The sequence below is a fragment of the Ochotona curzoniae genome, unplaced genomic scaffold, assembly GCF_017591425.1.
Source record: "Ochotona curzoniae isolate NIBS_2020 unplaced genomic scaffold, NIBS_Ocur_1.0 contig_3255, whole genome shotgun sequence".
NCBI lineage: Eukaryota > Metazoa > Chordata > Mammalia > Lagomorpha > Ochotonidae > Ochotona > Ochotona curzoniae.
Window position 1 is genome coordinate 4,570,086 of NW_024465777.1, and position 23,243 is coordinate 4,593,328.

A 23,243-nucleotide genomic window follows, 5' to 3' on the forward strand; every position below is an offset into this window, starting at 1 on the left:
GGAGATCCAGTCCGCGTTTGCCGAGCGCCGGGCGGGCCGGCCGGTGACGGCCCCACGGAACGCTCCGGCGAGGGACGGGCGGGCGGGCGAGACTTTAGTCCGGTTTCCATGTCAACGATTCGGTCCATATTTGCCATCGGGCTGGTCGGCGGCAGAGGCGCTCGCCGCGAGGGTTCGCGGGGTCCGAGTCCTGGTGCTCTAATCTGCACCGGGATTCCTGAGCTGCCTGCGTGTGGGGTTAAAAGGCAGGGGCCGTGGGGCGGGAGGGGGGTGGGAGAAGAAAAACTCCCCGAGGGGGTGGACCCCACAGCCCGGAGCCGGGGTCTCGCCGCTCGGGCCAGCCACGTGCCCGGCCCCTCCCCTCCCCCTCTGCCGTGGCCGCTGCCCCTGGGGGCAGAGCTGATGGGCCAGTTTCTAAGAAAGTTCTCCGTGCCCGGCAGTCTCTGGGTTAGTTGCGTGGGTCTCTAAAGGGAGGAGTGTTGAGAGGACTCTAAAAGAGGTGGGGGGGGTAGTGGGAAAGAAGTCCCACCTTACCTACCGCCCAGGTGGATGGACTTTCTAAACCTTACTGCTGGATTAAAAATGGAGACTGTTTTCTAAACAGCGTGCCCACGTGTTAAGGAGAGAGATTTTGGTGCTTTCCATATTATTTCATAGTCTTCGAAGAGAGGGGGATGAGGGCTTTTTTTTTTTTTTTTTTTTTTTTGAGAGGGGAGTTGAGACAAATCAATTCTGCCTCCCAGATCTTCCCTAGGCTCCAAGGTTTCCTATTACACCCCCGGCTCTGAGGGGAAAATGGCAGAGTAATTGCATGTAAAAAATTCCTCATTTGTGTGCAGGACTCACGACTGTTGTGCCAGCTCCGAGGCAGTGGATTAAACAGCCATGCTCCGTGTGTGAGGCAGCCTGTAATTTAGTTTTGAGAACCTAATGCATCAGGAGGTAGCAGGGACAGAATAGAGGGCAACAGTGTGCCCTGGCTGGGTCCATCTTCTGGGTAGGCCGGCCTGGTTTCCTGCTTGGTGCGGGGTGCAGAGGGGAGCAGTGTATTGTTTGGGGTTTAGCTTGAAGGGTCTTTCTTTGAGTGGAGAGGCACCTATGCTTTCTGGATGGGTGGGTGGGTGTAATGATGAGATCAGGTTTCTGCAATTATTCACGGTGACCCGTAAACTCCATTTATAAAACCAGGTTCAGAGAGGCTAGGGGTCTGTAGATGCTGGCCTGGCCACTCCCAGGGCAGCCTGGCTGGATCCCATTCCCTTCCAGCCTCCACACCCTGTCCCTGCAGAGCAGCCTCCAGGTTAGTCTGGCTTGGGAAAGCTGCTGCTAGGACTTGGTGGCTTCTGTACATCAGGACAACTCCGGGTCAGCCTGGGTCTCTTAGAATGTAACAGCAAACTTTTGAAACAACCCTTTCACCACCGCTGCAAGGTAGAAAATACATGAGGGTGGCCTCCAGTGAGTGGCCCCTAGATTGTGCATTTGTTCTGCTCTGCCCAGGCTTCAGCAAAGCCTGGGTTTGAACTGGAGTCCCTCCGATCCCTGGACCATCTTTCTAGGAACCAGCTTTGGAGGCCCAGGCCATAGGTCATCCTGGCCCGAGATCCTTTAGGAAGTGGCCATAGGGGTGTGTGTGTTCTCTTGCTAGAAAATTCTTGTGTCCTCCATTTGGAAGCCAGTGGTGAGAGGAAAAGCTGTGATCTCAAATCCATTCTGCTTCTCTAGCCCCATTGCTGTATTTGCTCACAGCTTGGCCACTAATTTTTTTTTTTTTAAGGTTAAGTAGACAAGAGGCAGCTTTGGGGAAGTCAACTTCTTTCCTCTGCTTTGTGACATTTTCTAAGTGACCTGGGCAGTTTCCTCACCTGATATTTGGATTCTGTAAAATGGGGCCAATCCCGACCTCATGACCCCGGGGACTTTGTCAACGAGGGGACTTTGCTAATGAGGCCAGGGGAGTGGGAAACTGGTCAGTTTGAACAATGATCAGTCATTCCTTTGGGTTTGCAGAGGGGGAGAGAGAGCCGGGCTCACTCAGCTGAGTCTTTAGGGCTGGCTTGCAAAAGGCTTTGAAGAAGAAAAGTACTGTGGAGGTGCTAAGTAACAGCCAAGAGACCAGGCCCGCTGCCAGGGGCAGCAGGAGGGGGGTCAGGCTTGGGCCGAGGCGGCCGCGGTCTCGGGCTCAGGCCAATTTTGTAGCCGCGGGTAAAGTTCACGCTGCCCGCTCCCCCTCTAGCGCGGCCGGGCGGGGACCGACCTGGGATCGCAACGCCGGGAGGGAGGCGGTGCGGGCTCCGGAGGGGCGCGAGCTCCGGGCCAGGTTTTCCCCGAAGCCTTCGGCGGCGGTGCTGCCGAGCGAAAGCGGCGGCCGAGGGCCTGCCGCCGCCGAGGCTGGTTCTCTCCCCTCCTCCTTTGTGAGGGGAAGGGAGCGAGTCCATTCCGCGGCGGCACCCGCTCCGCGCTCCACTCCGGGTTTGCCAGGCAGCCGCGACGGCGCTGGGTAAAATGGCAGTGCTGAGCCTCGTGTCGGAGTGAGGGGGACTCGGAGGAGAGTGGGGCGCTCTAGCCGCTCAGTCCAGCCGCCCGCTCGCTCGCCCGCCCGCCCGCTGCCGCGCAGCAGCCTCGGCCGGAGCCGCGGCCGGGGAGGGGAGGCAGGGCGCCCGGCCCGGCCCCGCGCTCCGACTCTGCTCCCGGCGCCCCGGCTGCTGCCGCGCGCCCTCCAGCCCGCCCGTCCCGGGTCCCCCTCCCCCCGCTCCCTCCCTCCCCGCCCCCTCCCCCTCACCTCCCTCCCTCCCTCCCTCCTCCTTTCTCCGGCAGCAGAAAGCGGAGAGTCACAGCGGGGCCAGGCCCTGGGGAGCGGAGCCTCCACCGCCCCCCTCATTCCCAGGCAAGGGCTTGGGGGGAATGAGCCGGGAGAGCCGGGTCCCGAGCTTACAGAGCCGGGAGCAGCTGAGCCGCCGGCGCCTCGGCCGCCGCCGCCGCCTCCTCCTCCTCCGCCGCCGCCAGCCCGGAGCCTGAGCCGGCGGGGCGGGGGGGAGAGGAGCGAGCGAGCGAGCGAGCGCAGCGCAGCGCAGCAGCGGAGCCCCGCGAGGCCCGCCCGGGCGGGTGGGGAGGGCAGCCCGGGGGACTCGGCCCCGGGGCGGGGTGGGAGGGGGGGGAGAAGACGAAGACAGGGCCGGGTCTCTCCGCGGACGAGACAGCGGGGATCATGGCCGCGCAGGTCGCCCCCGCCGCCGCCAGCAGCCTGGGCAACCCGCCGCCGCCGCCCTCGGAGCTGAAGAAAGCCGAGCAGCAGCAACGGGAGGAGGCGGGGGGCGAGGCGGCGGCGGCGGCGGCAGCAGCAGCAGCAGCAGCAGCCGCCGAGCGCGGGGAAATGAAGGCAGCCGCCGGGCAGGAAAGCGAGGGCCCCGCCGTGGGGCCGCCGCAGCCGCTGGGAAAGGAGCTGCAGGACGGGGCCGAGAGCAATGGGGGTGGCGGCGGCGGCGGCGGAGCCGGCAGCAGCGGCGGGCCCGGCGCGGAGCCGGACCTGAAGAACTCGAACGGGAACGCGGGCCCTAGGCCCGCCCTGAACAATAACCTCACGGAGCCGCCCGGCGGCGGCGGTGGCGGCAGCAGCGACGGGGTGGGGGCGCCTCCTCACTCAGCCGCGGCCGCCCTGCCGCCCCCAGCCTACGGCTTTGGGCAACCCTACGGCCGGAGCCAGTCTGCCGTCGCCGCCGCCGCGGCCGCCGTCTTCCACCAACAACATGGCGGACAACAAAGCCCTGGCCTGGCAGCGCTGCAGAGCGGCGGTGGCGGCGGGGGCCTGGAGCCCTACGCGGGGCCCCAGCAGAACTCGCACGACCACGGCTTCCCCAACCACCAGTACAACTCCTACTACCCCAACCGCAGCGCCTACCCCCCGCCCCCCCAAGCCTACGCGCTGAGCTCCCCGAGAGGTGGCACTCCGGGCTCCGGCGCGGCGGCGGCGGCCGTCGGCTCCAAGCCGCCTCCCTCCTCCAGCGCCTCCGCCTCCTCGTCGTCTTCGTCCTTCGCTCAGCAGCGCTTCGGGGCCATGGGGGGAGGCGGCCCCTCAGCGGCCGGCGGGGGAACCCCCCAGCCTACCGCCACCCCCACCCTCAACCAACTGCTCACGTCGCCCAGCTCGGCCCGGGGCTACCAGGGCTACCCTGGGGGCGACTACGGCGGCGGGCCCCAGGACGGGGGCGCCGGCAAGGGCCCGGCGGACATAGCCTCGCAGTGCTGGGGGGCAGCGGCGGCGGCAGCGGCGGCGGCGGCCGCCTCGGGAGGGGCCCAACAAAGGAGCCACCACGCGCCCATGAGCCCCGGGAGCAGCGGCGGCGGGGGGCAGCCGCTCGGCCGGACCCCTCAGGTACACGGCTGAGTGGGGAGGGGGGCCGGGCCGGGTGGGGTGGGGTGGGTGGATGGCGGCTGCGGGGTGCAGGCCCCAGCCGTGGGCGCCCCTCAGTCCCGGGCCCCCACTGCTGGGGAGCTGCCATTGTCTGGCTCTTCTCTCTTAAAATGGCTGCCTATCTGCCTTCTTCTCCTTCCCTCCTTCAGCCTTTGTGTGGGGCTTTTCTAGAGGCGTGTGCTGCCCTTCTTCCTCTCCCCTGGTCCCTTCGAGCTCCGGGGGTCTTCAGGAGGGTGCGGGGCCGAGGCTGCGGGCAACAGCCCGGCCCGGGGTGAGGGGGTGCGGGGGCTCGGATTAGGGGTGTAAGCAGTGGTCGGGAGCCCGCGAAGGCAAGCGGACATCTCTCTGCTCGCCCGCTGCTCTTCTCTGTCCCCCCTGCCTTCCTCCAGGCCGTCCCCCATCTGTGCTTTCAAGAAGGGGCCCCTCGGGCGCGGGGGACCTCGAGGGAGGGTAGGGGCCTTCTTGGGGGCAGCTAGAGGCCGGCTGCGGTCCACCCAGGGCACCCCGTTCGTCTCCCGTGTTAGTCTCTGCCGGCCCAGTGGCCTGGGCTTCTCCCTGGAAGTGCTGGTAAACAGCTGAGTGATTGGAGTAGTAAGTGCAGATTGCTTTGGTTTGGGATTTGAATTATGGAGGTAAAATCCTTCTGTCAAAGCCAGGAGACAGTTGGTCTTAGGTTGACATCCTATCTGTGATCTGATTGGCTCCCCATCTCCTGCTCTTGGCCATTTATAATTGCCTCTGATGTAATGGTACAACAATCCTGATGAGCTCATAAACTTTTACACTCTGCTTTTCTGCCAGTGATAACCCAAACCATCGCTGCCACTATCAGCCTTTTTATTCCAGAGCTGAAATTGGCTGTGACCTTGAGGAGGGAGGTTTAAGCAGCAATACCATATCAGCAGGAGTAGAGCCCTAGACTGGCTGCCCTTGTTACATTGTGCCCGAAACAAAAGAGGAGGAGATGGCGTTTTGCTTGTACCTTGGATTTATTTTGCTTGTTATATCTTATGCAGCCTGAAATAGATTCTGTGTGGTCAGAACAGTAGCTGAATTTTTCTCTACAATGGGTTTGCTGTTTGTTTTGGTTTTGTGATTTTCCTGATGGGATAAATGACTTCTTTGATGATTGTGAAGATGCATTGGTCTCGAGTAATCTAGACACTGGTTTGCTTTGCAGAATTGAAATTATTTTACTGCCCTATTCTTTTTTAATTAAGTGGCAAATGCTGGACCCATGTCAGGAGGGGGCTTTTTTTTTTTTTTTTTTTTTTTTTACTCATTTTTCTTTATGAAACGGGGAGCTTTCTGAGAGAATTTCATGTTAGGTTGCAAGGTTCTGTTTTAAGCAAGCCTGGCCTCATTCTTTGTTTACGTGTGGAATCTTGTTAACACTCTTTTGTTATTGAACTTTGGGGGGGGGGAGCAGCTCAACTTAAAGAGAAATGTGCCTTTTCCTTAATGTTCAGAGGAATTTGTGTCCTGAAGGCTTGGTTTGGTGAAATTTCTTGTTTCTCCCTGGAATATTAAAAAAAAAAAAAAAAAGCTAGCATTTTAGATCTTTGATGTAGAGACTGGCTTTTTCTTTTCTTTTTAAGCATCTTATGTTCCATTTTCGTCCCTTTCTTCCAAGATACAAAGATATGACATAGATTTGCTTAGAAACTGCAACCTGTAGGTACCTGTTTTTATTTTGCCCTTCTGCCCTGTTCTTCAGTGCTTTGGCGGGGAAGGTTGGAATTAGATGGGGTCAAGTATCTTTTCCAAGGAGTGGGCAAAGCACCCTTAAGCACTCACTTGCACTTGTACCTTTGTGGTGGGAGATGTTAGTGTAGTTGGCCCAGTTAGCTGTGTTCGTTTCTCATGCTACAGCTAGTTTTTTACACTTGCATTGTGCTGGGGTTTTGGAATTCTGTGTTGTTAGATGGTTGGTTATGAGCTCTGTGCCTCAACCCTGTGTCTTCCCTGATGTTCTACATCTGGACAGGAAAAAGGGAACTGTTAAGTTCCTTTTCAGCTATTTGGAGGGTAAGTTTTGTCGTGGAAGACAGAAGCATCCTCATGTTTGTGGGTCATTCTGTAATCTGTTTTCCTCTTTGATTTATGTATTTACCTTTCTGGAGAACTATTAGAGGAAACTATTAGGGTTCATTTAAAAGTAAATTTGATTTTAATTCTGTTGCTCTGGCAAACTTAAAAAAAATAAAACTAACTTTTGCCCCATAGTGATTTTCTTTTTCTCCGTTAAGTAATCAAGCACTTTCTCTGTGTTAGGCACTACGCTCTGTTCTTTTGCAGTAATTGGTAGGAAAATAGATAGGATCTCTGTGTGGAGGTCTGTGCTGCCTTGGATGAATTCCTCCAGTTTCTGAATATACCAGTCTGAGCAACCACACAACATAGATTCCTATTCAGTTTCAGTTCAGTTGCCTAGCCACCCGGCAGGGACCCAGGAGATGGCTGGTGGAAGACACTGCAACTTGTATTTTTGTGGGCTGCTTCAGGCATGAGGTGGGGGTCGCAGTAAGGGTGGGGGACGGTACTGTTCTGAATTTCCCTTTTGCTACTTGAGGATAGACCTCTTGACAGACCAATGGCCTACGTGTCACCATTCTTTGGGAAGAGCCTGGCTGTGTTCCTTTCTTTTCCTTAACTGATCTAAGATTCTTTCGCAGACATATGACTGACATAGTGAAGATGGTAATGTTCTCATTCAGCTCTGTGTTTATGAAGGAAAAATGAAGTAAGTGTACTTTGGAGTGGGAGCTAGGAGGACCCCAACAGACACATTGCTCCCTCATCCTTTCCATGAGTAGTATTTGCGTCACAAAATATTGAGTATTGGTATTTACAGAAATGACTGGTTACCTATGCATTTCAACTTGTGTAAAGTTTCTTACTGTCATTTTGAGGGTAGTACCAGTTTATCAAGGTAAGAAATGAAAAAGGATGGGTAGTTTAGAGTCAGGTTGAGTTTGATCATAGAATTTTTGACTGTTAGTTTCTGCTACTGCCATTTCCAACTCCTGGGAAGCAGATAAAGGAATCCTGGATTTATTATGATAATGCCCACTGGCAGAGATTCTGAGTTGGCTGAAGCACAGGACTCCTGGATCCCTCTCCAGGAGGAGGTAGCAGACAGGTCCCACTGAGGATGATAGTGTGGCAGGGGCTTCGTGTTTCCCTACTGTTGGTGAGAACTGGGGCTTGGGGTTTGGGCTGGGGGTGTGAGAAGACTGGCTGCCTGGGTTCTAAGCCCCATAAGGCCTTTTTCAGCTTCTTTCTTTTGTGTGTGACACAGTAACCGTGGAAGATAGTGCTTGGTGTAACAAGATGTCTTGGATTCTATTAAACATTCATATGTTGGATTGGCTCCTGTTGGGGTGTGATGTCTACAGTAAGGACTTTGAAAAAGAGGTTATTGAACTTTTGCAAGATGTGGGAATAGGCTGACAAAGTAATGAACAGGACCCCCTTCTTGTTCTCGCCCCTGAAAAGGTTGTATGGATTGGATTCAAATCAAGATGCTGAAGGCAACTGAAGCATGGAGATGTAGATAAAAATGTTATCATAAATAAATTTGCACCAGACAGTTGTTGTCCTGCCAGTGAGGTGATCTCTAGGGCTCTGAGATGGAGTTTGAATTTCTGGGTTTTTACTTGTTCAGATGGGTCACGCTCATTACTGAGGCATTGACTGTGTGTAGCGTGATGGTATAAAGAGGACAGGACTCCGAAGGGGAGAAGGAGGAGAAAGAAGAAAGACTTCCATAGGCAAGCTCCTGGTTCAACTGTGTGACATTGGCACATCAGTTGCCTTCTTTGGTTCTCATCCTCTCTCATCACTAAAGTGCAGTTGGCAGGCCACACAGCCTTCCCCCCCGCCCAGCCTGTGCACATGTGTCAGCGCTTCCGTGGTTGGCTCGTTAGAAGGGCACCTTCTTCCTGTACACCAGTGGGGGGGCCTGAGACCAACTTGCTTCCCCTGGGCCTAAAGCCCTCCAGGCTATGTTCCTCTGAGGATTTACAGGAACAGGATCTGAGCGTGCCATGGTGGTCCCAGGACCTTCACAGCCCTAACAGATTGTTGCTTCAAAACTGTTCATCTGTTTGTCATTAGTCATTACACCTGGCTGGTGGTTTGAAAGCACTAAAGAGTGTTTGAAAAATTAGACTTCATTAAATGAAGAACTGAAAAATAGTTGCTTCTAGATCCCTAGGCGGCTTTGGGTATAGTGCAGATATATATTCATGAACTCAGTGTTAACCGTCTGCCTGTTAGGATGGTAGGGTGGTGAAAAGAAGTAGCAATAAGCTGTGTAAATTCTTGGGGTTTGGGCAGTTGGTTGTAATTTGGGTGCCTGGACTTGCCCTGTAAGTTTTGCTGAGAGAGGAGCAAAAGTTTTTGAGACTGGTACAGAAGTTAAGTGTTTCAGAGTCAACTTCCTAGGTGTTTGTCTTTGCTCATACCCGTGGTTTTAGACTACTTGGTTTAGTGTGCACGTGGTCCTGGACCTGCTGCTCTTTCTCCCCTTTTTACACCTGAATTTCTACCCTTTTCTCTCCTTGGCTTAGGTTGGAAGGGTAATCTAGGCAGTTATTGGGCTGGAAGAAAAGGGGCTTGATAATTCTCTGCTTGACATAGCAGCTTCTTCGTCTCAGAAGGAACCAAATGTTTCAGAGCTTTGTGTAAATACTTGCTGAGCTGTCAATATGTACCCAGGAGGTTTCCGAAGTAAGATGTAAACGGCTGTATAGAATGTTTGACAGGCAAATTAATAAACAGTTTTCAAGCAAGGATAATGCTAGTCTCCTCATGTGGTGGAATAAAATAGTGTTGCTGAAAAAGACTTGGGGATGGGGAAACAGGTAGTGCTGCCGGCAGGCTAGCAGTGTGGCCTGAGGAGGGCAGGTCTACCAGAAGGCTGCAGTGGAAAGCCACAGCTGTCTGTCTATGCTACCAAGTTTAGGGCTTGGGGTACCCTGTTAAATCAATTGCGTTCCTGTGGTGAGAGCCCAGGTTTGGGAAGAAGATCCCAGGTTTGAGTAGTGAGGTAAACGTACTTGGTTTTTTGAGACTTTTGAGTTTTAAAACCTTGTTTGTTCAGGAAAGGTTCACAATTGGTGTGTGTTGGGTTAGGTGTTCATGTTGGGGTTATTACCAGAACAAAGAAAGATGCTGCAACTTCCAGGTTGTCCTTTGACGTGTTCTGCTGTACCTCTCAGGATTATAACCTCATCATCGAAAGCCTAGGTTTATTTCTGTGGTTTAGCTGGACATTTGCTAACATTGGTGCCATTTGGCACCCATTCCTGGGTCAGCAAAAATCCACACATTGCAGATTGTCCTGGTCCTGTTTGGAGGATTACATGAGTAGATGTGTCTTTGCCTTTGAAACTGCTTGATAATGAAAAATGTTGCTGAGTTCCTTCAGTGACAGCTTCTCTGGAAGAAGCTGAAGGACTGAGCTGCTTGCGCTGTGCTGTTGCATTGGTTTTGCAGGACCGCCAGATTTACCTTCTCACAGCCTCTAACTGAACCTACTGACTTGGACATGAGTTTTCTTCATAAGAAGTGTTCAATTTTCTTACATTGAAAGGCAGGGAGAGAGAGGAATACTGATAGACAGCTCCTATCTGCTGTCACTCCCCACATATCTGCGATGGCTTGGACCAGAGCTGGGAACATGACTGAGTTGAAGCTGGAAGTCATGAACTCAGATCTCTCATGTAAGTAGCAGGGACTCAAAGACTTGAGCCATTGGTACTGCCTCGCAGGGTCTGTATTGGCAGCAAGTGAGGCTAGAAGCTAAAGACCAGAGTCAAACCCAGCTACTCTGAGGCAGCATTTAACATCTGCCCCAGAAGTGATTTTGCTTGTTTTTTAGACCAGAAGTGCTTTTTGACTTGTCTGCTTATATTGTAACAGATAATATGAGTATAATTATGACCATAATTTTTAAGTTCAGCTAACTTAGCTAGTGGCTGTTAGTTTGTTTTAAAACAAAATACAAAAATGCCAGGTCTCAGCATTAATAGGTATTAGAACTCAAGACTTGGCCTCTGTGTGTCGGGGTGGGAGGTGGAGCAATATTCCCTGTGGGATCCAACTGACTAGGTGCAGGGAAGAGTTTTACAAGGTAGAATTAGGGTGGAAGTTTGCCTGGGAGATTGAGATTGTGTTGTAATGAATCTGTTGGCGCCTGATTCCAGCTTCTTGTTGGTGTAGACCCTGGAAAGCAGAGGTGGCGGCTCAAGTGGTTGAGTTCCTGGCTTTGACCCTGGGCAGGAGCCATACGGGCATTTGGGAGTAGGCCAGCAGATAGGAGCTCTCTGTAGCTGTCCCTAGATTAGAGAGAGAGAGAGACAGATAGTACCTGTTTCAGAAGAAGTTAGTCTAGGGGAAGCACGCTAAGGTGCATACATCCAGGAAACCTGGCAAAACAAGGTTTTGTAAATGGATACAGAGCTGAAGGCATTGGAGAATGAGGAGCAGTCAGAATTGGGCAGGGTTAGCCTAGGACAGCCTTTCAGAGGCAGTGATTTATGAGTAAATGTTAAGGAAGCGGAAAGTTAAAATATTAACTTACCTTGTAACCATAATGCTTCTCTCAGTTGCATGAGCTTTGTGGACTCCAACTTGCACCTATGTACCCAGATCTGTAGTTTTCTGTGTTCCAAAGACTGTAAAGATTTGAACTCTTAAGATTTCCTGAAAAAGACATGTGTTTGGGTATTAATGGTTGTTCTGGTTATATAGGCATTTGTTGCAGCTGACAGGTTTTTGGCCACTTCAGGACTTGTGGGAACGTTGGGTTTAAAAGTCATGTCACCTTTGGGGCCTTGTGCTCTGGGCAGCTCAGCTGCAGTTGGTGCCCTGGGCTTTGTCTCTCGCTGGAGGTCATTGACTTTTCTCTGTTAAACAAAACAAGTTGAGATTCTTACACTGCTATTATTTCTGAAGAACCAAGAGCTGGATTCAAGTTAAGTTGCCTTCATCAGAACTAATGTTGAGGGCTGATATGTTGAGTCTGCACATGTATACTTTGCCCATCTGTTCACAGAATTGGCCTTTAATATTAGTTTTGAGTAGGTTGGATGTGTCCAAGAAGTGCGTCAATGCTGCAAACACATGTTTATTCCTTATGGAGCCTCTGAAATGTAGTGATTGATTTTTCTTTACCTGCTGTTTGTCCATGTGTGGTTGGGCCTTACACTTGTAAATTACTGTCAAACTTAACTGAGGATGGCTGGTGTGTCCAATGCCAAGCCACTACAGTGCTTCCACCTGGAGGGGCTTACATTGTACTAATAGACAAGTGTGGAATCTTGCATACAGGTTCTAGTTTGAAATTTCTCCCGATTTCTTCCTTGACATTTTGAAAACCAGATTTTTAAAAAAGATTTAATAATTTTCATTGGGATGGAAGGGATAGAGAAAGAGATCTTTCACCCACTGGTTCACTCCCCAAAAGGTTCTAAGGGCCATAGTTGGGCATGTCTGAAGTCAGGGGCCTGAGGCTTTTTTATCTTCTGCTGCTTTTCCTGGCGCTTAGCAGGAAGCTGGAGCTGAAGTGGAGCAGCTGGCACTACAACTGCCGTCCATGTGAGGCACCACTGCCTCAGGTGGAGGCTTAGCCTGCTGCACTGCGGCACTGGATACCTACCCACCCAACCCCACCCGAAGCATATTTTTTATAACTTAGAATTTGTCATGGTAACTTATTTGCCATGGACAGCAGATATTGAATGTTTTGAAATGAGCCACTTAGTAAATTCCAGGTTTTAGAGGTATGAATTATAGACACAGAGAGAGCTCTTCCATGCATTGATGCACTCCCCAAATGACTGCAACAGCCAGAGCTGGATCAATCTGAAGCCAAGAACCAGGAGCTTCTTCCAGGTCTCCCATCTTGGTATAGAGTCCCACGGCTTTGGGCCATCTTCACACTGCCTTCCCAGGTCATTAGCAGGGAGCTGAATTGGAAGTGTATGTAGCAGCTGAACTAGAACCAGTGCCTGTTTGGGGTGCCAGTGCCAAAAGCAGAGAATTAACCTGATACGGATATCCCTGTGCCGGCCCCCATTTAAGATGAAATAAAGGTTTCATTTTTGTTCTGTTTTGTTTGTGTTTGATAGACATGACCCAGCAAGCAAGTTCCTATTCATTGGTTCACTCCCCAGATGGCTGCAACAACTGGGACTGGGCTGGTGCCAGGAACTGGGTCATAACCCAGGTCTAAATGTGGGAAGTAGGGGACCCAGTTACTTGAGCAATCACTGCTACATTTATTCCTTCCCTTCCCTCAGTCCCTCCTTTCCCTTCCCTTCTCTTCTCTATCTTTTTCTCTCTTTTATGGATTTACTTATTTATTTATTTCAAAGACTGTTACCAAGAGGGAAGAGAAGGCAGAGAGAGATCTTCTACCTGCTGGTTTACTCTCCACATGGCTGCAATGGCCAGGGATGAGCCAGGCCAAAGCCGGGAACCTGGAGCTTCTAGCTCTTCAATAAGATTTGGCCATCCTCTGCTGCTTTTCCAGGCACATTAGCAGGAAGCTGGATTTGGAAGTGGAGCAGCTGGGACTTAAACCTGTACCCATATGTCGACACCATAGGCAGCAGCTAAACTTGCTACACTACAGTGTTGGCCCCGAAATTAGTTTATCAGTAAATGTAAACGAATAATTGAGTGAACTTCTGCTTGTTTTTCAGCATGACTGTGAGATTGTCTTGGAATAGGTTGAGTATTTCCCAGTGCAATCTTCATTTTTTTCTAAGGATGTACTTAAACGGGAAGAAGTCTAATGCCAAGAATGCATTCCAGCCTACTGCGGAGTAGGAAATTTGATCCCTAAAATGTTGACTTTGTGTTGGTTATGGTACATATTAGAAATCACCCAGTAATCCCAGACAGGTTTCTGTTGCCGACCAGGAAGCTGTGTTGATATTAAATGCTAAGGGGCTTTGGGAATCGGCTGCTTGCGCTCCAGACCCCGAGCACTGCTTGAATTGCTACCCGTGTATGAAAAGGCAATGTGCCATGTGCCCTTTTTTTTCTTGTCGTTTGCATTTGGTCTTCCTTATGGCTTTGTTGCTTCTATGTTCTCAAGTCTGCAATGTTAGATATTAGACTTCCTTCTCCTTTGGCACTGGCACATTCCTGACTTTCTGTGGCTTGTCACCAGCAGCCAGATTTCTGCATGCTTTTTGCTTGTAAACTTGTTAGCTTTCAGCTTGCTTGTTTATAGGCATCTCTGGAAGCTTCCCCTTCTCTCCAGGATCCAGAAGCAGTATGACAGCAACAGGAGAGTCTGAGGGTCAGTATGATATCATCATTTAAAAAACCGGTTTACTTAGTAGTTAGTGTTTTGTGCTACCTCCTGTTTCCCTGAGGTCACGACATACTTGCCAGGCACGAGTGCATTGGAGCCCAGCTGTTTACTCTCAGTTGACTCAAGCCTGGTATACTTTGACTTTAAAATGAACAAGAGTTCAGCCACGTGGTAGAGGATTAAAGGCCACATTATGCTGGATGCATCCTTTGGAGGGAACAGATTTTTGGGTTCTTCTTGATCAGTGGTTTCTCCTGTCTCCAGGGTAGATACTACAGCTTTCTCTTGTCCTTAGAGAACAAATCACATAGGCATAAATCCTGGGAACTGTTTGCTGTCTGTTACTCTGCTGTTTCTGGCAAATACAAAGGTTTTTTCTCCTTGCCCTTTGGATACCATTCTGTTCTGATCCTGAGGAGGTAGAGTTGCTGGATTGGTCCTGTATTATTAGTTCAGGAGTATGAAATTCTTCATAATTCAAGCTGGGGTGGTTTGCCCTTTGACTCCAGATTTCTGGTTTTTTTAAAGGAATGTTATATTTGAGAGGAAGTGTATATGAGAGAATGAGAATGGGGAACAATTCTGTTGATATTTTGTTCACAAGGTTGTTGTGGAGGTGGTACTGTGGTGAAAGAGTAAAACAGCTGTGGTGCTGCCTGTGTTCTGGCTGCTCCACTTCCTATCAAGCTTCCCGCTGATGGCCTGCGAGAGCAACAGGATGGCTCAAGAACTTAGGCCCCTGCACCCACATGGGAGAGCTAGAAGAGAAGCCCAGCTCTGGCCTCTCTGGCCATTTGAGAAGCTGAAGCAACAGATGGGAGAGATTTTTGTGGGCCGGGGGGTCTTATCAAGATCTTTTCACTTGGTCTTGCTAGAAGTGAATACTAATAACTGGAACACATTTGAGCACTTGCTTTGTGTTAAGCCCTGCATTTGGTCCTCTGTATGAATTTCTTCATTTAACCTCAAATCCTGAGAAATGGGTTGTATCATTATTCCTCCCATTTCATAAGTGAACAAAGTTAAGAATAAAAAAGATATTCTAGGGAAAATAATAAGAGGTAAAGTTGGGATTTGAATCAGGGTTTGTCTTATTCTGCAGAGCTATGACACTGACATGCTAATTTTGCTTCTCCAGAATGAATTTTTCAAGCCCCAGGACTGATTGGGGGTATTATTTTTATAATAGCCTGGAACTGAAAAACCTTTAGTTAGAATGTTGTATGTCTAGAACTTGGGTCCAATCTGTTACGTTTAGGATTTTACTATTCTGGGATTCTGATGAATAGCCGTGCCAATTGGTTTATAGTTGCCTTGTGACTCCAGTGGTAGGAACTGGCAGTATTTGATTCTCTGACCTCCTTTTCAGGAAGGATTTTGAGGAGGAAAAAGGGGATTGAGGCTCTAAAATAAAAGCTGGATTCAGAATTGGAGCTGGGAGTTGAACAGGAACTCTGATATGGGAGGTGGGCATCCCAGGCAGGGTCTTCATTACTGTGCCAAGATAGATAAGGACCTTTATTTTGATCTAAGTGAAAGTGACTGACATTGTGAAAATATTACAATAATTTTACTTTCCTGAAACTTGGAACACTTGCTGGAGAGACAGGAATTACTGCCTTAATTAGCCACTTAGAGAAATAAACATAAAGTTAAGTACTGCATATAAAGTTTCAGAGAAGAGTCAGCTTTGAGACCTGAATTTAATATTCCTTTTGGCTCTGTGACTTGAGACAAGTAGCTTCACTTCTGGATAAATAGCCTCAACTATATAATTTTAAAAATCCATCTTATAGGCTGTAGTAAATACTAAATAAGATGTGTAAAATTGCTGTTTGTTAAGAAAACTAACGTAACTCCAGATTGGTAGAGGCTGCTGCATGAGTGGTGGGTAGAAATGAGTGGTTAAGGACAATGTTGGTGTTGGTCCTTCTTTGCTTTAAACTTTTTTTTTTTTTTTAAGATTTATTTATTTATTGGAAAGTCAGATATACAGAGAGGAGGAGAGACAGAGAGGAAGCTCGACTGTCCGATGATTCATTCCCCAAGTGACCACAACAACCGGTGCTGTGTGGATCCGGAGCCAGGATCCAGGAACTTCTTCCGGGTCTCCCACACGGTGCAGGGTCCCAAGGCTTTGGGCCGTCCTCACATGCTTTCCCAGGCCACAAGCAGGGAGCTGGATGAGAAGTGAAGCTGCCGGGATTAGAACCGGCGCCCATATGGGATCCCGGCGTTCAAGGCAAGGACTTTAGCCACTAGGCCACTGTGCGGGCCCAAAACTTTCTTTTATTTTTTTTAAACATTTCTTGTTGGAGTTTGAGGGGTGGACACAGAGAGTGGTTCTTTGGGTGGTCCTTAGGCACTAGAATTAGCATTATCTAGACCTTGTTAAGAAATGTAAATCCTCATCCCAGACTTGCTGAATCCAAAACTGACAGTATGTTTTAACGAGTCCTCCAGGTCTTTCTGATGAATGTTAAGTTTGAGAACTATTGTATTTTTGCATTTATGCAATCTTCCATTGCTGTTTCACTCCCCAAGTGGCCTTGACGGCCACACTGAGCTGATCTGGAGCCAGGAGATTGTTCCAAGTCTCCTGTGCAGGTGCAGGTGCAAGGTCCCAAGCACTTGAGTAATCCTCCACAGTTTTCCCAGGCCATAAGCACAGAGAGCTGGATTAGAAGTGGAGCAGCCAGGACATGAACCGGTGCCCATTTGGGATGCGGACACTACAGGCAGGAGATTCACCAACTAGGCCTGCTCAGGCCCCTCTATCAGCTTTATGAAGAACCGAAGGATATCTTGTATGATGAAAATGTTTCCAGGAAGAGGAAAGGTGAAAAGTGCATGAGATTTGGATTAGATTAATCTGCTTGGGCTCAATAACTAAACAAAACTGGTGGTGTAAATAATAGATCATTTACTTCTTACCTTTCTGGAGGGTGTGAAGTACAAGATGTAAGCAAGTGGCCCGGCATGACAGCATAGCGGTTAAAGTCCTTGTCTTGAACGCCCTGGGATCCCATATGGGCACCAGTTCTAATCCTGGCAGCTCCACTTCCCTCCCATCCAGCTCCCTGTTTGTGGCCTGGGAAAGCAGTTGAGGACGGCCCAAAGCCTTGGGACCCTGCACCCACGTGGGAAACCCAAAAGAGGCTCCTGGCTTTGGATTGGTTCAGCTCCAGTTGTTCCGGCCTCTTGGGAAGTGAACGGAAGATCTTCCTCTCTGTCTCTCCTCTCTATATATCTGCCTTCTTTAAAAAGAAAAAAGATGTAAGCAGGTGCCTCTCCTTGGAAAGTCTTACTGTGTGCTTGCATGGCAGCTCTTAGAGGGAGCACTAATCCTTCATCGGAACTCTACCCTCATCACCTAATCTGAACCTCCAGCAACCCCATCCTGCTATTACTTTGAGGATTAGGGCCTTAATATGTGATTTTGGGGGGAACAGAGCCACTGAGCCCATAAATAGGAGAGAAGAAAGTACTTTTGAGATGGATCCTCACTGAAGCATTTGTAGACCTGAAGGCTCTCTGCTGTTCGTTTTTCTTTCTCGGTTCTTTGGTAATATGGCATGAGGATCATCGAGATCTGTTGTTTGAGGATGGTCAGAAAGATTATTTCATGATGGTGACTGTGGTGATCTCCAGTTATTATTAATGTACCCCTGGTGCTGGTGCTGTTGCAGTTAGGCTACCACCTGCAGCAGTGGGAACCTGATAAGTCACTCCATCTCTGAAGTCATTGAGGCCTCTTAAGTACAAGATTTTTGAGCCAAGATTTGTCCCTAATTGTAGACTTAATGAAGTAAAAATTGTGCTTGGCACATGGAAGCTACAAGAATGGTCAGATAATGCGCATTAACCCAAGACCAAGTGGAGAAGCAGTGTTCACATTCGGTTGTTCTTCCTGAAGATATTGTGGTTTCTGTATCATTCCCATTCAAAACAGGTATCCTACCATCAGATTGTTTTTCCTTGCCTGGGAAATGTAGCTAGATCATTGACCCAGCTGCAGTGAAGGCAGTGGTTTTCAGTGGCCAGTATGCTGACACTTTGTATTGTAGGGGTTTGTTGTTGCTGTTATTTATTTATTTATTAAAAATGTATTTATTGGAAAGGCAGATTTACAAAGAGGAGAGACAGGATAATCAAATGTCTACTGGTTCATTCCCCAAGTGGCCATATCGGCTGGAGCTGAGCTGCTCTGAAACCAGGAGTCTCTTCTAGGTCTCCCATACAGGCTCAAGGTACCAAGGCTTTGGACCATCCTCCACTGCTTTCCCAGACCATAAGCAAGGAGCTGGTTGGGAAGTGGAGTAGCCGGGACATAAATTGGCGACCAAGGGGATCCTGATATGTATGTGGCAAGGAAAAAGCCACTGAGATATAGTATAGCACTGGGGGCCCTGTTCTTTGTTTTTTACATTTTTATTTGAAAGAGACTCGGAGACAACGTGATGGGTCAGCTTGGCCCACGTTGTCAGCAACCATAAGTGTACTGATTTGTGTCTTGGCTCTGGTTCATATCGGACTCCCTGCTTTAGGGCCTGCAAAAGTTGAGGATGGCTCACATCCTAAGGACCATGTACCCATGTGGGAGACCTGGAACAAGCTCCTGGCTTTTGGCTTTTGATCTGCTCAGCTCCAGCCACTGAAGCCATTTGAGGAGTGAACCAACAGGTGGAAGATCTTTCTCTCTCTGTAAGCCTGCCTTTCCAATAAAAATAGATAAAAGCTGGGAAAAAAAATGGAAAATCTTTGAAAAAAAATATTTTGTTTGTTTGAAAGTCAGAGTTGCAATGATTCACTCCCCAAGCGTCCTCAATGGCTGGAGCATGCTGATCCGAAGCCAGAAGCCAGGAGCTGCTTCTGGGTCTCTCGTATGAGTGCAGGGTCCCAAGGCTTTGGGCTGTCCTCAACTGCTTTCCCGGGCCACAGGCAGGAAGTTGGGTGGGAAGCAGGATCACCGGGATTAGAATCAGTGCCCATATGGGATCCTGGTGCATGCAAGGCGAGGACTACCACGCCAGGCCCAGATCAACATAATTTTAGTGAAGAATGTTCTTATCTGCTTGCTTCTATTGGAATGGCCTGGCTAACTAGAGGCAGGAGGTGCCTTTATCTGATTAATTAATAAATAAAAGTTCCTAAATGGTCTCTGCCTCTTCTGCTTTCCCACTTTTATTACTTTTGGTTTGGAAGTGGATTCATAGCTCTCCTTAAGCTGTTTCTGGGTTCTCTTGGCCCAGGACATATTTATAACATTTCTGTTTTTATTTCCAGTTAGTGATTTGAATCTTTTGCTTTCCCAGTGCAACTTTGAATTGGCTTCTTTAAAAACCCCAGCATAATGCCTCAAGTGACCAATATGTGGTCTCATTATGGTATTTTGGGTTAAAATAAGATTGAGATAGCTGGCCTCACCCACCCAGACACATTTACCAAAGGGAAATTCTGTGTGCCTTAAGTAAGATAATCTTTGAAGAGTGTTTGAGCCAAAGTAGAAGGGGGAGGTGGTGGGAAGGAAAGGAGGTCTGAATGTTGGCTAGATTTCCATAGTTTAGTCTGCCAAGTATCCATTCCAATTTGATTGTAATGATCAGAGATAGCACAGTAAGCTTTGGAAATGACAGCTGGTAACTTTGGTCTAGTTCTATGGATTTGTGTTAGTCACGAAGCTGGGGTCTCCTTTACACATTTGTCTTGACTGTGATTTAGAGGAGGTTGGTCCCAGTGTGCTTGAGGAGCTTTGAAAAGAGCTAGGCAGTTTCTAGGACTCTGATTTTCCATTCAAGGAATTGCTGACCTTAAAACCTGAGGGTTTGGTGGCCACTATAACTATCTTTTCTTGATTATTCCTTTTTTCAAAAGGATAATGACACATACTCCATTTCTGCAAGATTTATTTGCCTGAACAGTGGAAAGAGAATTCTTCTACCTATTGGGTCGTTCTCCAAAAGGTCTCAGGTTGGGGATGAGCGAGGCTGAATCCATTCATCAGGAACTTCACCTTGTCTCTCATGGGGGTAGAGGATCCAAGCACTTGTCCATCTTCCACTGGTTTCTCAGGTGCATTAGCAAGGAGCTGGATCAAAAGTGGAGTAGCCAAGACTCAAACATGTGCTCTGATATGGGATATCAGCTCCTTCAGCTGTACCTTACCTAACCCACTGTGCCACAATGCCAGCTTGTTTGTTCATTTTTAAGTATTTCTTTACTTGAAAGAGTTGCAGAGAGATGGAGAGAGGGTGATTGAGATTCCAACAACTGGTTTATTTGCCACGTGGCCACAGCAGCCAGGCCAGAGTCAGGAGATTCATCCTCATCTCCTGTGTGGGTGCAAGGACCCAGTTATTTAGGCCATCTTCCACTGCTTTCCTGGATCGCACATGGAACAGCTGGGTCTTGACTGCACCCATGTGGGATGCTGGTGCCACAAGCAGTGGCTAGCTTAACTTGCTATGCCACAGCAATGATCTCTTATTTAGAAACATGTATCTGCAAATCAGTTGAATGTGGATGAGAGAGTAATATAGTATTTTGTATGCTAACTTTACTGGCAAGTTGGAATGGGAGTGCTTGAGTGAGGCTGGAAGGTCCTGTGATCCTTGCCTGTCTCTGTTCCTTCAGTGTACTGAGTCATTTACGAAAAAATAATAAGTGGGACAGAGACCATCCAAAAAGTTGTCCCCATCAGTGGGGTTTTCCATCCATCCCCACCAAGCTCCTCTTCCTAGTAGAATCTCCAGAAGACAGTGGGAGGATGGGCCTTCTTCCGGTGTCAGCTCAGTGAGGTTGTTAGATTTTGAGCATGTACCGGGATGAACTATACCCATCTATCTTCATTACATACCATCGAGATTTCCCAGAGTTTGATCATATTCCTGTTTCCGAAGACTTTTCAGGATAAGTACTTTTCAAGAGCTCATTTAATTGCTCAATCCTGCTGCTGAAATGTTTTCTAATTTAAAGTGTAAAATACAGATGTGGGGACTTGCCAGTATGGTAAAATTTTATTTCTAACATAAAAAATTAACTTGAGCGGTATTAAAGGAGAGATGTACAACTTGGATTCACTGATTCATTTTCCTGAGTGCTGACAGGCTGGGACTGGGTGAGGCTCCTTCCAGGTATTCCATGTGTCAGGGACGAAGGTACTGGAACCATCATCTGCTGCTGCCTCCTTGGGTGCACATGAGCAGGAAGCTAGGTTCTGAAGGGAGCTGATGTCCAAACCCAGGCCTTTGGTTATATTGTGTAGGCATCACACGGGGTATGATAACCAAATGCCTACCCCCTCAGGTGAGATCTGTTTTAAATAACCTGTAAGTACCTACCATATGTTAATATGACAAATGTTTATTGAGCTACTACAGTGTATCACAGGGTTATGAACATAGAATTCATAATTCTTGCCTGCAGTGAAGTAATTTCTAGTGAGGAAAAAATATGTAAGCAAATGATCACAAATAAATATTGTAAGAAATGCATGAAGACAGGTGCCCTCAATAAATTGTCTTACTTTCTAAAACTAGGTTTCTGTTTATGCTAAATGTACCAAGTGGCTGGATACTTGGACCCACAAGCTTTCAGAATGGGTACTGATCAGTTCTGAATTCCTTTCCGTTTGCTGCTCAGGGTCAGGTTGTACAGGAAATTGCCACTCTGAGGTGTAATGCTTGGAACAACATTCTTTCTCAGCAGGGATCTTTTTTGTGTGGCTTTGCCTTGTGGGACATTTGGCATACTGCTCCCCAAGTAGTAAATGCTGGTAGAATTATATAGAATCACTGTGACAACCTAGAAGGGCACTTTTCATACATTTATTTCCAAAATACTTCTCAGAAGTTAGTATTGTCCTGCTTGAAATCTATTGGCCTTACTGTCAGGATTCCTGGAAGGAACTATGGAGCAAGTTCCTCAGGGAGAGCAAACTGAAAGTAGGTGATGCTTCAGGGTTGTGCTATCCAGTGCTGTTGTCTGACTTACGTATCCATATTTTTAAAGTAGGCATTCCAGCCCATTCTGTTTTCTCCTACTAAGAGTAGAGAGAGGGGAGTTATGTACTTTATTCATAGACTATTACAAACATTTCACATAATGCACTTAGTCATGTTTAACCCCTGTTCATGGGTCTTCCGATGCCACAGGCTGAAGTGATCTGCTCAAAAGAATGTCAAGTTTTGTACTTCTTTTTTTTAATATGCTTTTTTTTAAAGATTTATTTTTATTGGAAAGTCAGATATACAGAGAGGAGGAGAGACAGAGAGGAAGATCCTCGGCCTAATGATTCACTCCCCAAGTGAGCACAACGGCCGGTGCTATGCCGATCCGAAGCCAGGAGCCAGGAGCCTCTTCCAGGTCTCCCACATCCATGTGGGAATCTGGTACGTTCAAGACGGACTTCAGCCTGGGCCACGGCACTGGGCCCCAATCCTCAGTTTCTTTTCTCAAGTTTTAGTTAACTCCAGTTAGCTGTCTGAAATATTAAATAGGACTCCATATTTTGGGCCCGGCAGTGTTGGCCTAGCGGCTAAAGTCCTCGCCTTGAACGCACCGGGATCCCATATGGGCGCTGGTTCTAATCCCGACAGTTCCACTTCCCATCCAGCTCCCTGCTTGTGGCCTGGGTAGCAGTCGAGGACAACCCAAAGCCTTAGGACCCTGAATCCCCATGTGGGAGACCCGGAAGAAGTTCCTGGATCCTGGCTTCGGATTGGCACAGCACCAGCCATTGCAGTCACTTGGGGAGTGAACCATGAGACAGAGGATCTTCCTCTCTATATATCTGACTTTGCAATAAAAATGAATAAATCTTAAAAAAAAAAATACAGGTTTCTGGCTCCATCCTAGAGCTGTTTATTCAGTATTTGACAGATAGAGTGGGAGTGTGTAAACCAAAGAGTTTGATATGTACAACTTGCTTAATTGCCTTGCCCACTCCTTCCACCTGGGACTAGAAAACCTTAGTGTTGGGGCGAGCATTGTGGCACATTAGGCTAAGCTGCCACCTGCAATGCTGGCATCCTATGTGGGCACAGGTTTGAGCCTCATTACTCCACTTCTGTTGCATTTCCCTACTAACACACCTGAAAAAAACAGTATAAGATGCCCCAAATCCTTGGGCCTTGCTGTCTGTGTGGGAGACTTGAGTTAGATCCCTGGCTTTGGCTTGGTCCAGCTTTGGCAATTGTGGCCATTTGGGGAGTAAATAGAAGTTCTTTGTCTCCACCCCCTCTTGTAGCTCTATTCAGATAAATATATCTTAGAGAAAAGGAAGAAGAAAGAAAACCGTAGTGTTCTGTCTTTCATTTTATCATTGTAAACCACCATGTGGGACTCTTACCTTACTCTTCATTTATTTGGAAAGTGGAGTTTCAGAGAGGGAGAGATAGAAAGATCTCTTATCTGTTGGTTCACTTTGCAGAAGACTGCAACACCAAGGGCTGAACTCAGCTGGAGCCAGAAACTGCATCTAGGTCTCCCACGTGGGTG

At 48.6% G+C, this 23,243-nt stretch overlaps 1 protein-coding gene across 2 annotated transcripts in view; it reads left to right on the plus strand.

The window, feature by feature from the left end:
- Window positions 1–3,172: 3,172 nt before the first annotated feature.
- ARID1A (AT-rich interaction domain 1A) overlaps window positions 3,173–23,243 on the plus strand; it is an 85,240-nt gene continuing 65,169 nt past the window's right edge. For both annotated transcript variants that reach the window (XM_040979633.1, XM_040979635.1), the window contains exon 1: window positions 3,173–4,372. In XM_040979633.1, coding sequence (XP_040835567.1) covers window positions 3,209–4,372 — 1,164 coding nt within the window. In that variant the 5' untranslated portion in view covers window positions 3,173–3,208. The remainder of the gene's footprint in view (window positions 4,373–23,243) is intronic.